General features: G+C 31.8%; 1 protein-coding gene across 2 annotated transcripts in view; it reads left to right on the top strand.

Annotated features, from left to right (window-relative positions):
• The window catches only part of LOC139518953 (uncharacterized), a 116,795-nt gene that overhangs the window by 95,490 nt on the left and 6,964 nt on the right, over positions 1-14,341 (top strand). For both annotated transcript variants that reach the window (XM_071310649.1, XM_071310650.1), the window contains 8 exons: positions 2,513-2,626; positions 3,703-3,802; positions 4,038-4,269; positions 7,052-7,204; positions 8,468-8,614; positions 9,100-9,414; positions 11,727-11,922; positions 12,839-12,998. In XM_071310649.1, coding sequence (XP_071166750.1) covers positions 2,513-2,626; positions 3,703-3,802; positions 4,038-4,269; positions 7,052-7,204; positions 8,468-8,614; positions 9,100-9,414; positions 11,727-11,922; positions 12,839-12,998 — 1,417 coding nt within the window. The remainder of the gene's footprint in view (positions 1-2,512; positions 2,627-3,702; positions 3,803-4,037; positions 4,270-7,051; positions 7,205-8,467; positions 8,615-9,099; positions 9,415-11,726; positions 11,923-12,838; positions 12,999-14,341) is intronic.

Here is a 14,341-nt window from a genome sequence, read left to right as displayed (position 1 = left end):
ATGATTTTTCCAAAGCAAGGTTTCATTCCTCCCTAAGATAAGTGGACGACCATTTGATATTCTGGGGGGGGGGGGGGGGGTTGATTTTGAAAATAAATAACTCAGCCTTGATAATCACAAAAATAAATGGTTTGTTCGGTGGTAGTTTGAAAATAAATTACCTGACTTGCAATGTATTGAAAGTAAATAACTCAGCAGGTCTAAATGTATAAATATTATTTAAATATACTTGAAATGTCTGAAAATTGGTTTCATTTAACTTGAGGTATATTGTCTCAGGAAACCTTACCTCACTTTTATTTTAACAGGGCCGTAACTACATTTAGGAAATTTCAAAACCAAACCTTGTCTCCATATCAAATTGTGTTCACGGCCAAGAAGAAAGTTCTGTTTTCCCTCAGACTTATAGCCCTGATGTTTTGGGATCAATGTTTCTTATTTATTTGTCTTTTGTTCATTGATTGCCCTTCTGTATTCTGTTAGTGTTGCATTCCTTTTGTAATCTAGTAATTTTGTTATGAACTTGATCATGAGTTAAAAAAAAAACAGCAGCCACAGACTTAACTATGTGAATTCCATTTTATGCTTTATCATGCACATTGGTCTTTTGATGTTGTCCCTAGAAACTTAAGTCTTACACTGAATTTATACATTTTGCTTTGAGACCAAAATAAATATTGTCAAAAAATTATTAAAACAAAACTTCATTTGCAGATTGTGAAAGGGTCTTCGGAACACCCAGAAAGCATGATTTTGCATCATTTGTTCTATAGCTTCTTTGGCCTTCAGTGGATTCAAAACCCTTCAAAAAACATTTTGCCTCTCTCCGCTCGGCGTAGTATGTTTGCCAATACATTTAAAAGTGCCTAGTTATAACAAAATTTTAATACTATGAATGTATGCAATACATGTATATGCAGTTGGGAATTTAAAGATTCATTTTTGCAGAGGGGATGGTTAATCTAATTATATGGTACATAATGACTTGACTATACTATATGTATTATTTATAATACACAAATCATTTAAAAATTGTATGTTTTCGATTATCAAAAATATAGTTGTGAAAATGAATAATCAGTCCCTTGCTTTAATGAAAATGAAAAATCTTGCTTCAATAGTGCAGAAAATGAATAATCTGTCCTCTTAGTTTACAAAAATAAATAACCGATCAAAAACAAATCCTCCTGCCCCCCCCCCCCTCCCCACCCCCCTCCAGAATATCAAATGGTCGTCCCCTAAGATATTTTTATCTACGTAGGTTCAACTTTTTAAATTTGTCTTTTAGCTTGGATTGGGTACTACATGTGTAAATTGTGTAAGAGTCAACTACTGTAATACTATTGCAAGATGAAAGCGTCTCAAATTGTATGTACTAAATAAATATATTCCACTTTACAAAAACGATGTTGTTTTGGGGCTTTATCTGAGGGGACAGCAACATATTTATATTGCAAGCAGGACAAGTGTTTTGCTACTTTTTTTTATCTTTAAAGATTGGTATAGCATGAAAATTAATAGACTCATTCAGTTTCTTATTTGTGTAAGCGAACCAACTTCCTTAATCAATTCGGAAAAAATATCAACTCTCGAGTTTAACCCATTGTCTGGTTTAATCGTCGACTGAATACATCAGTATTTTAAAATTATATTTCAAATTGATGGATTTGTGCGTACGGTATCTCGGGCCATATGATGACACATTTCGGAAAGAAGTGATATTGACATGATGGACAATGTTAATGTCGCCGGTAATAACGTGGCCAGCCGAATTAAATATGCATGGGGACCTAGCACAGGTATAATCAGGAGGTGTAGACTTGAAGTCGTCAATATCAAGAGCCTGTAACACGCGATTGTAATCGAAACTTTAAGTTACAATTGGTTTGTATATGTATTTATACGTTATTGCCCAAACTGATGACATCTAGACCTTTGTTGGCGATGGAAAATTTTAGAAAAACTTTATCATCCTTTAATCTTTTTCTCTCCGAACTGGTTTGAAAAGTTCATGTATAGCAATATCCTAGATATTTGCTTTAAGTATTTGTTATTTGTAACCGGGGTTTGGAATATTGGTTTCCAGACATGAGTTTGTACAGAAAATAAAGTTTTGAAAGGAGTAATGACTAAAGCTTCGTGTGAATGTAATGAGTACCTAACGGCATTTGTTTAAATTGCAAGAGGGTTTTGATAAGATATATCATTCAAAGTAGGTAATGTATAATGACTATGACCATGACGACGTCAAGGAGTACAGTTGAAAATGTTCATCACATTTCTCAAGCTCCCGAGGATTGTTAGACCTGTGCTATTAATTTAGCAAGTAAATCGTGCTTGTTTCAAATATAACGAAATTACATGTTTACGACCAGTCATTCAACACGGGACAAAAAGGCATAGAAAACGCTTAATGCATGATTTAATATTTATAGGTATGTCATTTTTCTTCTTTATGAAATTTTGCTTCTTTTTTATTTTATTATTTACAATCATATATCTTTTTATATAGATTGTAACAAGACACAATCGGATTCAGCATTTCAAGATCTATTGATTTGGGCAATATTAGCTAACAGACCAAAACTAGCAACTATATTTTGGATGAAATGCAACAATCAGCTATGCAAGTATTGAATAATGATTGTTATAAGCGAAAGAGCGATCATTCATATAATACTAATATAAAACAATATCTAATTTGTCTTCATTATCGATGTTTATTGTACAAAAAAGTTTCAAAGTTTTTACTGATTTACGTTAGATATCACAGATCATCCTTTTAAGAATTTTATTTGGCAGAAAGTTAGAATAGAGAAAAATGTATAAAGTGAAAAAAATTACAAAAGAAAAAGATGAAATTTATCTGTGATGTCTTCCTCTGAATGCAATTTAGTGATGATCTACATCCGACGTCTGTATCATTGCAATGAAATGTATTTGATTGTCATATAAAGGATTGGCCTGATTCTAAACTTTTAAAAATACATTTTCTCTATACAATTAATAATAATCTGTTAAATATGGAAAACAAGAAACCAGGAATTACAGGATTAAAATTCCTTTATGTGTGCGCTGCTTAAAGAAAAACTGATCCGACATAGTTATGGTGACAAACGCTTCAAATGGACTCTACATAAGAATTATACGAATTGTTGACTGGTACGATCGGTGTGTTGGTATCAATAGGTTTTCAGATGCAAAAGTAGTTGTCTGAAATGTAAATTTATCAATTGTGCCCTATTTTGGTTTTTATAAAAGAGGCAAAAAAAACAAACCAAATGGATATAAAATTGATTTTTATCTTTTGAATGTATTTATGGGATCTACTGTCTAAGCGGTATAGGTGGGAAACCTTTTGCTATATTTGGTCCTCAATACTCTTCTAATTTTTACTTTATTTTGCCTTTTTACTGTGATTGCCTTTTTTAGCAGTCTTGTTTTAACCCTTTTGGAATATTTGTCCTCAATACTCTTCTGCTTTTTACTTTACTTGGCCTTTAAATCTTTTTTATTCAGAGGTAAGTTGTTTGTAGACGATACGCACATTTTGCAAAGCCTCGTATTAATGATGAGTCAATTTTGGAACAGGGTAACATTCTGTTAGCTCGAATCTTTAAACTGAGAGGAGATGTAGTGTTTACGTCAAAAGTTTGTGTTTATGTGTTTTCGTCGTGTTATCTTTTTCTAATTAAATTGTAGTGTGTGCTCTATTAGTCAGCTCCGTGTACAAGGAAATGGCATACAAAGTGAAAAGTTCAAGGGACCAATCATTTTATGAAGAAATGATACAACAGTCTAAGTATATTTATTGTTTTCAAACTGTCTAAGCAGACAATGGCATTTCAAAATTTCGAAAAACAAATAATTCGTAAAATGTTTATTTCTAGCAACTGAAAATGTAAAAGCATTTTGTTTTTTAAGTCTGTAAACTTTATGATTAAGGTTTTCAAAATTTTTAAATATGATTAAACCTTGTATATTACAAACAATGTTATAAAAGATACAAAACACAGTGCATATTAGTTTTCTTTTAGATTGTTTGAAAGTAGAGCACTTCATCTGCAACAACGACTGTACGAAGACGATGCTAAGCTTGCGATGGATTTAGTCATCACGGAAGGAACCGTTTGGAATATTACTATAAGTCCTTTGGAATGTGCCCATGAAAATAATATGCTAGAATTTATTGCACACACTTCTGCACAAAGACGTATCAACAAAATTTGGTATAATGAAATTGGAGCAAGTCTTGGAGGTGTCTGGAAGGTAAAACACTTTACTATATAATTGAAAATGGGAATGTGTCAAAGAGACAACAACCCGACTAAGGAGCAGATAACAGCGGAAGGCCACCAATAGGTCTTCAACATAGTGGAGGTGTATTTCAGCTGACCTTTGAATAATAATGTGTACTAGTTCAGTGACAATTGACATCGTACTAAACTCATGCATTATCCCTGTTTGTATATATCAAATAATGATGTGTATAAGTTATCATTTTTTACAAATTAAAATGTGTACACACACATTGCACTAATTGTAATTTTTGTTTCGAGTTTGTTTACATTTTTATCTATTCAACAAGTGTTGGTACAAACAAGGAGGGTTGAGATCTCCCAAAACATGTATAACAAAGCAACATTTTTGCGGCTGTACCATGTCAGGAGTTTTTGACCGTTGTTAGTCTTTCATTGTTCTTTTTTTAATTGTAATACATTTATATGATTCGGAGTTCAATGTGACGTCAATTTTTACTGAACTAGTACTCACTTTTCTTTAGCATAACGGTGTGAGGTTTTTCGCTGTGTTGAAGACCCATTGCTTTCTACTCTATCCACCATTTTCTACATAATCCAATGCATATTCCGAATAAAAAATATGACAGTTATAGTCAATTCGTCTGGTGTGTTTGAGCTTTAGATTTTGTTATTTGATTAGGGACTTTCTGTTCTGAATTTTCCTCGGAGTTCAGTATTTTTGTAATTTTACTTTTTAGTCGAGTTATTTCCATTCTCAATTTTCTTATAACCTGTACAATAATTTATGATATAAATTTGGTTAAAACCGCATTGATACACGCTGTATCATATTTATTAAATGACCACAAAGAAAGCCTCATAAACAAAATACAAAATAATAAATTTGTGTCATTTGTGTGACGATGTGCGGCATCAGGAATTGAACAATCGTTGCTACAAATAAACATATGTCATTAGAAGTTTCAGTTTGATTATTAAAATCCGCTTAACATTCCTGTAACAATGCAGTTTCTAAATCTCAAAAGAATGTTCGTAAGCACCTGGTATATAGATATATATACGAGGGTTGTCCGTAAAGTTCGTAGACAAGCTGAATTCTTTTTTCAAATTTGTAATCCTGAGCTATATCCTAGTTCAGTTATGATAATATTTGTACAATTTTATATGAGAATTAATCACACTTACTTCATATAAATATAAGCAATGGGGACCCGGAGCATGGCAAAAATATCGTATAACTTGCAAGTTGGTGTTTTGATATTTTTGTTATTTTAATTTTCAAACTCCGCCCTAAAAACCATAAAAGTTACACTGAAACGTCGATAATGATCTTGACGTAAGAACTGGTAAATTTGATTGGTCAAAATTTTGATATGTCGGAGAAATCTCGATTGGAGCATTGAATCAAGAATCGGCATTAGTGAAAAAAGGGAAGTTTACGGAAAAGGTGGGCGGGCGGTTATAAAATTTTGTGTAGAACGCAAACAGAAACACACAAATGCTTTAAACAGTCTGAGAATCATAGCATAGAATAGTCGTTCATTGGTATTAAAGTGACTCAAAAGGTTTGGAGACGAAAAAGATAATTTGGAAGACGATGAGCGGGAAGGTATGCCATCTTTCAGGAAATTAGATGCGTTAAAAATTCCGAACGTTATCAACAGTGACCGGTGACTAACAGTTCGCAAAGTTGCAGACATTTATAATACTCCAGCGCACCAAATTTTGCAAATGATTCAAATAATACGATCATTTAAGCAGGTACTGAAATAAAATTTTGTACACTTAATCAGTAAATCATGAAATTTGTTATATACTTGTTTTATTTAATTCGGATGGGTCAATAATAATGCATTGCGATTGTCCTCAAATTTTACGGAAAACCCTCGTAAAATAAATTTATAAAAATATCAACCTATTGCCCCCAAAATGATAATTATTCAAACTGTGTTCAGGACGAGTTAGTTGCAAACAAAATCTTCTCAATGCTATTTAAATGTTTTACTGTTAAAATATATAAAAAATTCATGGTTTCTATCATAATAAATTTTCAAAGATCCTTTGTACAATCAAAAGTGAATTCCAGTAAAACATTTTTTTCAGCATATTTTAGACAATAACAATTTGTCCAAAGTTAGCATATCAATGATAATTTGTTCGATTTTCAAAAGTATAACTTGTACAACCATCACCGGAGGGAGCATTAAGTGTTGCCCTTGTTCGCCTCACCAAATACTATAAAAGTTATACACAATGATTGTTACTACAAAACACTGATTAAGTTCAAAATTGGGTGGCGTCTCTTTTATCATTTTAATGTTATCGACCTTACTAACATTATATGAATTTAGGCGTCGTCAAAATCACATGGACATATTCTTCATTTATTTTGTACTGTTAAATGGGAACTCATCTTTGAGGCTGGAATTTTAAAAATTTCATCTCGTAATTATATCTGGGATAATTACAAAAATGTCTTTGTCTTTCCAAAACTAATAGCAATGGAAATTGGCATGTTGAAAGAAGGAAGTTGGAGTTTATGCTAATTATCACGTCATCAGAAATTGTTGATTTTTAACCGGAAATTTCTAAAAGAAAAAAACAACCCAAAACAACTAGAAATGGTTGGGTAAGTAAAGGTATTCCAACTGTTCTCTTATTTTGGTTGAATATGATGACGTCTTAACTATCCATAGTAAACAATCACTCAATTTTATACAATGGAAGTTTTCTTCTTTTAGGACTAATAATAAACATCTGTAAAGTGTTTTCGTTTTTTTTTCTCTCAGAAAGGATTCTTTACTGGGTGCTGCTGTTGTTGTAAACGGGGATGGAGATGGAGTTGGAAATGTGGATGTTGCTGTAAATGTATCCCAAAGACATTTATCTTCATGTTACCACAGTTTTTAATCAGTCCTTTAACAAAGTTTTTAGTGCATTATGTAAGTTTATAATATGCGAAGTGTATAATTAAGAACATATGAAGAACATATCAAATCGAGCATGGCAACGGGGAAAGTGTCATTGGCAAGTAACCAAACAAAAAGCAGAAAATAGCCCAAGGCAACCAATGGGTCTTTAACATAGCCAGAAAACCTCCCATCCAACAAGCTCTTCATTAAAAATGTGTACAAGTTCAGCCAAAATTGACGTCACACTAAACGACGAAACATACCAATGAACCAAAAATTATAAAAAAAACAACATACAAGACTAACTAAGGCATGAGGCTCCTGACAAGAAAAAACATATAAAAATGTTTTGTGAGGCCTAAATTCTCGTACTATACCCATATCCAAAGTAGAATAAACAAACACACAACCATACGCACATTTAAACTCAATTAAAATAAGTCCTATTTCAGAATAGATAACAGAAGAAACTAAGCAAAATAAGCAAAATAAAAATGATACATCGATAAACAAAGGCCTACTAGCAGTTGTATAACAAATGTCATGTCAACTACAGACACAATTGTTACTGACTTGTTCAGTATTTTTGTGATTTTACTTTTTTATGTACTATTGTTATCTGATGTTGCAAACTTGAAGTCATAGAACGCCGATAACACATTATGAAATTTTATAGGAAACAGATTATACGTGTTGTTAATTCTCGACTTATATATATAAATATCAAAATGTTTTTACAATATCGGGAGATGAGATATATTATCACACTGGATGCAGTCGTAGTATCTATATATGTTTTACTACTGTGACATTTTTAACGATTTTTTCTTCTTGAGTACACTTGATGAACTTCTCTTTACTAGACCTGTCCTGTGCTATTTCATCCACGGAACATTGTACTCTGTGGATTTCAACAATTGCATTTTAAAGTTTGGCATACTAATTTTACTAAAATACATCCATGAGTTACTCCAGTTGACCCGAACAATTGGTTCCTACTGTGACGTAATCACATTAACATTGGGACACTGGAAAAACAAGAAAGGGCGCGATTTCCAAAGTCGTCTATTACTTATCATTCGAAAGACTACAACCGATTCCGAAGTTGAAAAGCATGGAAAACCCAAACTTTCAGAATGGTGCCAAATTCATGCTCAGCAGATCTATATCTAAGTATAAAGATAACTATTGGGTTTTCATTATTAACAAGCTGGTTTAAGTATCTTTCCAATCATAATACGGGTTTGTTTTTGTTTCTGCCAGATGTGACAAGTTTTTATTGTTTTGTTACAGGCATTCTTTCTGGCTGCTTTGATATGCTACAGCGCTTTTCTTCTGACAGAACTCGACTTCTTTGAGGGAGTTGGTTCTGTGAAGATTTATGAATGGATCGTTTATATTTATATTTTTGGTGACATTTGCGAGGAATACCGCCACTTGGTATGATCTTAAACAGTGTAGACACTTTGTGAATATTAATGGAGATTGTAGCTTAATTTTGGTACCAGTATTTTGGACATTTTGAGTTTCAATTATCTTATATCACTGTTTTGGGTAGCTTAAACCATGAATACAAATATTTAGTTTTAGCCTTATATAAAACGCGTAATTGAGGTTATAGATATATGGGTTGGTTGTCTCTTTTGGTAACACTGCTAGATCTCATTATTTAAATATCATAAAGTGTTTATGAGTGCAGAAAAATAAAGCTTTAAAAGTACCGCTTCTTTAGCTGTCAAATGTTTAATATTTTTTCATCTGGAACAAGTGCACATCACCAGATGCTCACAATAGATAGAAATAGAGTAAAATAACTTGTTTAAATTTGTTGTTATTAAACGCAAATAATCGTTGAGGAATATAAAGAACAAGAAGCAATGCAATTAAACAATAACAGAGATAAAGAATGATATGCTTCTTTCCAGATGCCATGTCTGAATGAAGACAGTATTTTGACTGATATAAGTCAGCATATTTCAGAAGACCTCCCGGTACCATTACGTCATTCCTGCTGGTACAAGTTCAAGAAGTACTTGTGCAATTTCTGGAATTTCCTTGATGTTTTATCGTATTCTATAACAATCACTGCAATCTGTATTCGATTTTTCAAGTCGACATCTTCAAACAACCTTGCTAGACGTTTTTACAGCCTTAGTTTGTTTACAATGTACATGAGATTTCTACATGTCATATTGATGTCAAGGAAACTGGGACCAAAAGTTATCATGATCAAGGAAATGGTAAGATTTTATAAAACTACCAGACTTTTTACAGTATAAGAACAAACCAAAATGATATATAGGCGAGAACTTGCTGTTTTTTTTAGTGTTGATTTGAAAACAAAATTGTTCTCAGAATTTCACTGCAGCACGATAATTCAGTTGTGAAGACATGAAGATAAAACAAAATGAAAATGTGGATGATTTCTAACTATATCAAACCCCTTTTGGTCATGTATTTAAACTATTTATAACTGTGTACAAGAATTTAATTGTCTGCCTGTTTGCATTGAATGCATTTACTTTCAAATTTTTATTTAGTTAGAATGCTTCGGGAAAAAATAGATTAATTTTAAACATCAAATAATCATGAAATAAGACCATAAACCTGATTGAGGTAATTCCAAATTATATTCGATAAAAACGAGCACCCAAATGGTTGAATATAGATTAAAATATTATGTTTAAAAAACGTCATTGGAATTTCAGCGGCACACAACATCCTTAAAACCAGTATATTTAAATTTTGTCAAAATAAGCTTTAAAACATTGATGATGAATTATTCAGTTGTAAGTGAATAATTCAACCTTAATGAATCCGTATTCATGTGAATTTTAATTTAACCCCTTAGCTAGAAATGGATATAAAATTATCAAGCATGCATGAATATACAAGTATTGGCAAAACAAAACAGAGTTCCAAATGGTGAAATTGAAATCATCCCTTCGTAAATTTTACAGACGCCATCACGAGTTGGTTGACCGTTATGGAATAACCGTTTCACAAATGATATCGGATATATGTTCCTAACGTCGTAACTACAATACCTTCCCTTTCATGAATGTGACCTACCGAATTAGACTATTTACCGGATTTGTAATCACATAAGCAACACGACGGGTGCCGCATGTTGAGCAGGATCTGCTTACTCTCCCGGAGCACCTGAGATCACCCCTAGTTTTTTGGTGGGGTTCGTGTTGTTTATTCTTTAGTTTTCTATGTTGTGTCGTGTGTGCTGTTGTTTGTTTGTCTTTTTCAATTTTAGCCATGGCGTTGTCAGTTTGTTTTAGATTTATGAGTTTGACTGTCCCTTTGGTATCTTTCGTCCCTCTTTTACTTTTAGGAATTTTGATTTAGTACAAAAATTTAAATTATGTAAAAATAATATTAAGTGCCGACATTAGCCAGCATAACAATACCTGTGATAGATATTCTAATGCAAATAATCTATTCATGAACTATTACAGCTTAATATTCAAAATCCTTTTTCTTGTTTTGTTTCAACTGTAATCATTCACATCAGTATTTGATATTGAACTTAACGCATTTTACACACTAGTGGCATACAAATTTCACTTTAACTCTTTACCATTCGGCAAAAATTGCACTATTTTTGCCGTTGAGGAACGATCAAATTTCAATCAATCATAACTTTCTTATTACTGTTAGTAGACTTATCAATTAGACTTTTTATAGAAAATAGGTAATTATGATTTTAATTCAAAAACAAGTAACACAAGTAGTAAGAAATGCATTTTATTTATACTATTTGGCCTCTGGAACCACAATATGCACGTGTTTACTGGTATGGGCAGACATTCTTACAATAGTTGATGAAAATTACTGACAAGTTGACAATGTTCACTGTTTATATTCGTTTTTTTCGAAGAAATTAATAAAAAAAAAAAAATTCAATGAACCTTCATCTATAAAGCTCAACACAAACTTGAAAGAAAAAGATGCATAACGGACCGGTTTTTGCGGTTTATAGCAACCAAACACAATATTTTCATAATTCAAGATTAACACAATTCTAAAGTTTTTTTCTATTAAATTTTAGCTGATTTTTTTTTTAAAACGATGATACCTTAATTGCTTTATTCAACCACAAAATATTAAACCCCAAAATACACAACTGCCATTTTAACGTGTAGCTGAAACTCACAGGTTTTATTTCAACCCTGGTGAAATCTGTTGATAATCAAATGGCAAAGATCTTAAGGTTTGAATCCAAATTTTACGCAAAAAAGTGCTTATGATCCGAATTCGGGGCATAGGAACGGTAAAGAGTTAAAAGGACATTAAAAATGTGTTCTGATGAAGCGTGGAACAGAAAAAAATAATAACAAAATTTTGTTCCTGTAAAAATAGTTGTCTATCTGTATGATAATAATTTAAATAAACATCCTGTTTACCTCGGTAACCTTATGTATTTGATTTTCAATATCGTAAATCAAGTTTGATTTTAAGCTATTCTTTTCAGTGACACAAAGACGTGTAGGTTTCAAACTATAGTCATTGTATATTTCCTGTTTTGTGTTTATATTTTCAGTTAAAAGATCTTTTTCGATTCATTGGAATTTTATTTGTATTTATGCTCGGTGTTGGGGTACTGTACCATGCAAACATGTATCCGAAACATGTTGATATGTGGAATCCAGCCGGATGGGAATACTGGAGAATATGGAAGATTATTTATATTCCCTACTGGCAAATTTATGGCGATTCCTTCTTGGATACATTCAGTGGTAATCGATTTTTGTATTTAATGTTATATTTATATATGATGTTGTTTCAAACTGCAGTCAAACCACAGACTAACGAATGTTTTAATATCTGTGAAGGGGTTAGACTATGCACTATATCTTGTTCATACATTGCCAAAAGTAGTTTTTAACTTATTGTAGTGTGATGGAATTGAACAACGGTCGTTAAGACCATCTGTTGATTAATACAAAATCGTGCTAAAATGATACGTTGACAATTGGGAGATAGGAACCGGGTAGTAATTCTTGGCTAGTTAAAAACGAAGGTCCAAATTGTAACTTTTGATTTGCAAAAGTCAGTTAACGCTCTTGTCGCAGTGGTTACCAGAACAAAAGTATGGACTTATTCTGTTGAAATTGAAATATCGTTTTGCATTCATTTATGAATTGAAATATTTTAACGTCACTCCTGAATTTCCTGATTGAGTGCAAAACATATTTTGGAAAAATAAAAATACAAGAAACTACCTTGTATATTAAGTTAGAGAGGGTGTTCAATAAATGACAATGAGGTAACACCCAACAATTGAAATAAGTAAAAGAGATATTCAAATTCATTAGTTGACGATAAACTGACAACACAATGGAACAACATGAAATCCACCAAAACAAACACGAGGACAAACAAACAGATTACAAAACCCAATATAGATAAATAAAGATTTAACATCACGAACCCATCAGAAACTTAAGCGATCGGAGATGCATCAGAATGATTAGCAGCTCTTGCTCCACATGTGGCACTTATCGTGTTGCTTATATAAAAACACATTTTTAAAGGTATTTCATCAGTGGAAAGGAAAAGAAGAGTAACGAATTTAATAAACTCTTCAATTATTTTTTTAAAATATGTTGTTGATTCGTATTCTAAATAATCTATAACCTTATACTGTTATAGAAAACAGTACAGCGCCATGTACCTCAATACAAAGTGAATGGGAAAACAATCCAGATATAGAACGATGTAATCAGTATGATTGGGTCCTGTTGGTGATTGCTTCTTTGTATATGCTGATATCAAACCTTCTTCTCGTCAATCTTGTGATAGCTTTGTTCAGGTGTGTTTTGTTCTTTAAATGGCATTACCAGTTATAAAGTATAGGCTTCGCAATAAATGCATTGACTAAAATATTTGATACATTGTTACTCTAATTAAAAATATATGTTCTGTCGCCTATTTCGAAGGCAGTGTACATATGTCTGTTTATTCAACCTGTTAAGGATGTTCGCTACTCTGTTTAAAAATAACAAGCTTTTTAAAAGACTGTTATAAATTGAAAGTATATAAATAAAGAAAATAAAAAAGCAGAAAAAATGGAGGGTCCGTGTGCTTGTTTTCGAGATATAAGCCTTTGAAAATTTGGCGGGAAATTATTCTCTCTAGATTTTTCTTTCACTTAACATTGGCACCTTTTCTGTTTAAAAAACTTTGAAAAAATAACAAGGATTTCATAAGATTTTGAAATATGGCTTTTTAAATAATATGAAATAGAAATATGAAAAGAAAAGTAGGGGTTAGTGGGCAAATTTTTTTAATGTTAATACATGGATAAAACCAGAGGATTCCGAAAATCTGGCAAAAATTCAAAAAGTACAGGAGCAAACATCCTTAAGCTTAAGCAATGAAATGTATGTACTTAAATTTTAACGGATAAAACTAGAAAATGCAATAGTTACTTTGACTGTTATGTAATGATAGTTAAGTGAAACAACAGCAAAAATCATGTAACTAGTTAATCAGTATGATTGGGTCCTGTTGGTGATTGCTTTGTTGTATATTCTGATATCAAACCTTCTTCTCGTCAATCTTGTGATAGCTTTGTTCAGGTTTGTTTTGTTCTTTTAACGGCATTACCAGTTACAAAGTATAGGCTTCGCAATAAATACATTGACTAAAATATTTGATACACTGTTACTCTAATTTAAAATATATGTTCTGTCGCCTATTACGAAGGCAGTGTACATACGCCTGTTTAGTCAACCCGTTAATACAATAAAAATTCAGTTCGTTCTTCAGATGTCATATATATTATAACAAATTCAATAAATTGCAGGTACAAAAAATGTATTTGGCAATGTGTGTTTCTAAACGAACCAGTACAAACTATTTTGCATGTTAAGCTTAAGCAATGAAATGTATGTACTTAAAACTTAACGAATAAAACTAGAAAATGCAATACTTACTTTGACTGTTATGTTATGATAGTCAAGTGAAACAACAGCAAAAATCCTGCAACTAGTTTATCTATTTGTGTTAACTTTAATTATATTGAGTTAATATCATTCAAATAAATATTATTATATAGTGTATGTGTTTGATACAAACATTTAATATTTGTTTATTTCATTTTGTCTTAACTAAATGGTATGACAGCAATTTATTTGTAATAAGGAGATGACC

The sequence above is a fragment of the Mytilus edulis genome, chromosome 4 (assembly GCF_963676685.1).
Source record: "Mytilus edulis chromosome 4, xbMytEdul2.2, whole genome shotgun sequence".
Classification (NCBI taxonomy): domain Eukaryota; kingdom Metazoa; phylum Mollusca; class Bivalvia; order Mytilida; family Mytilidae; genus Mytilus; species Mytilus edulis.
This window is presented reverse-complemented; position numbering and strand designations above follow the sequence as displayed.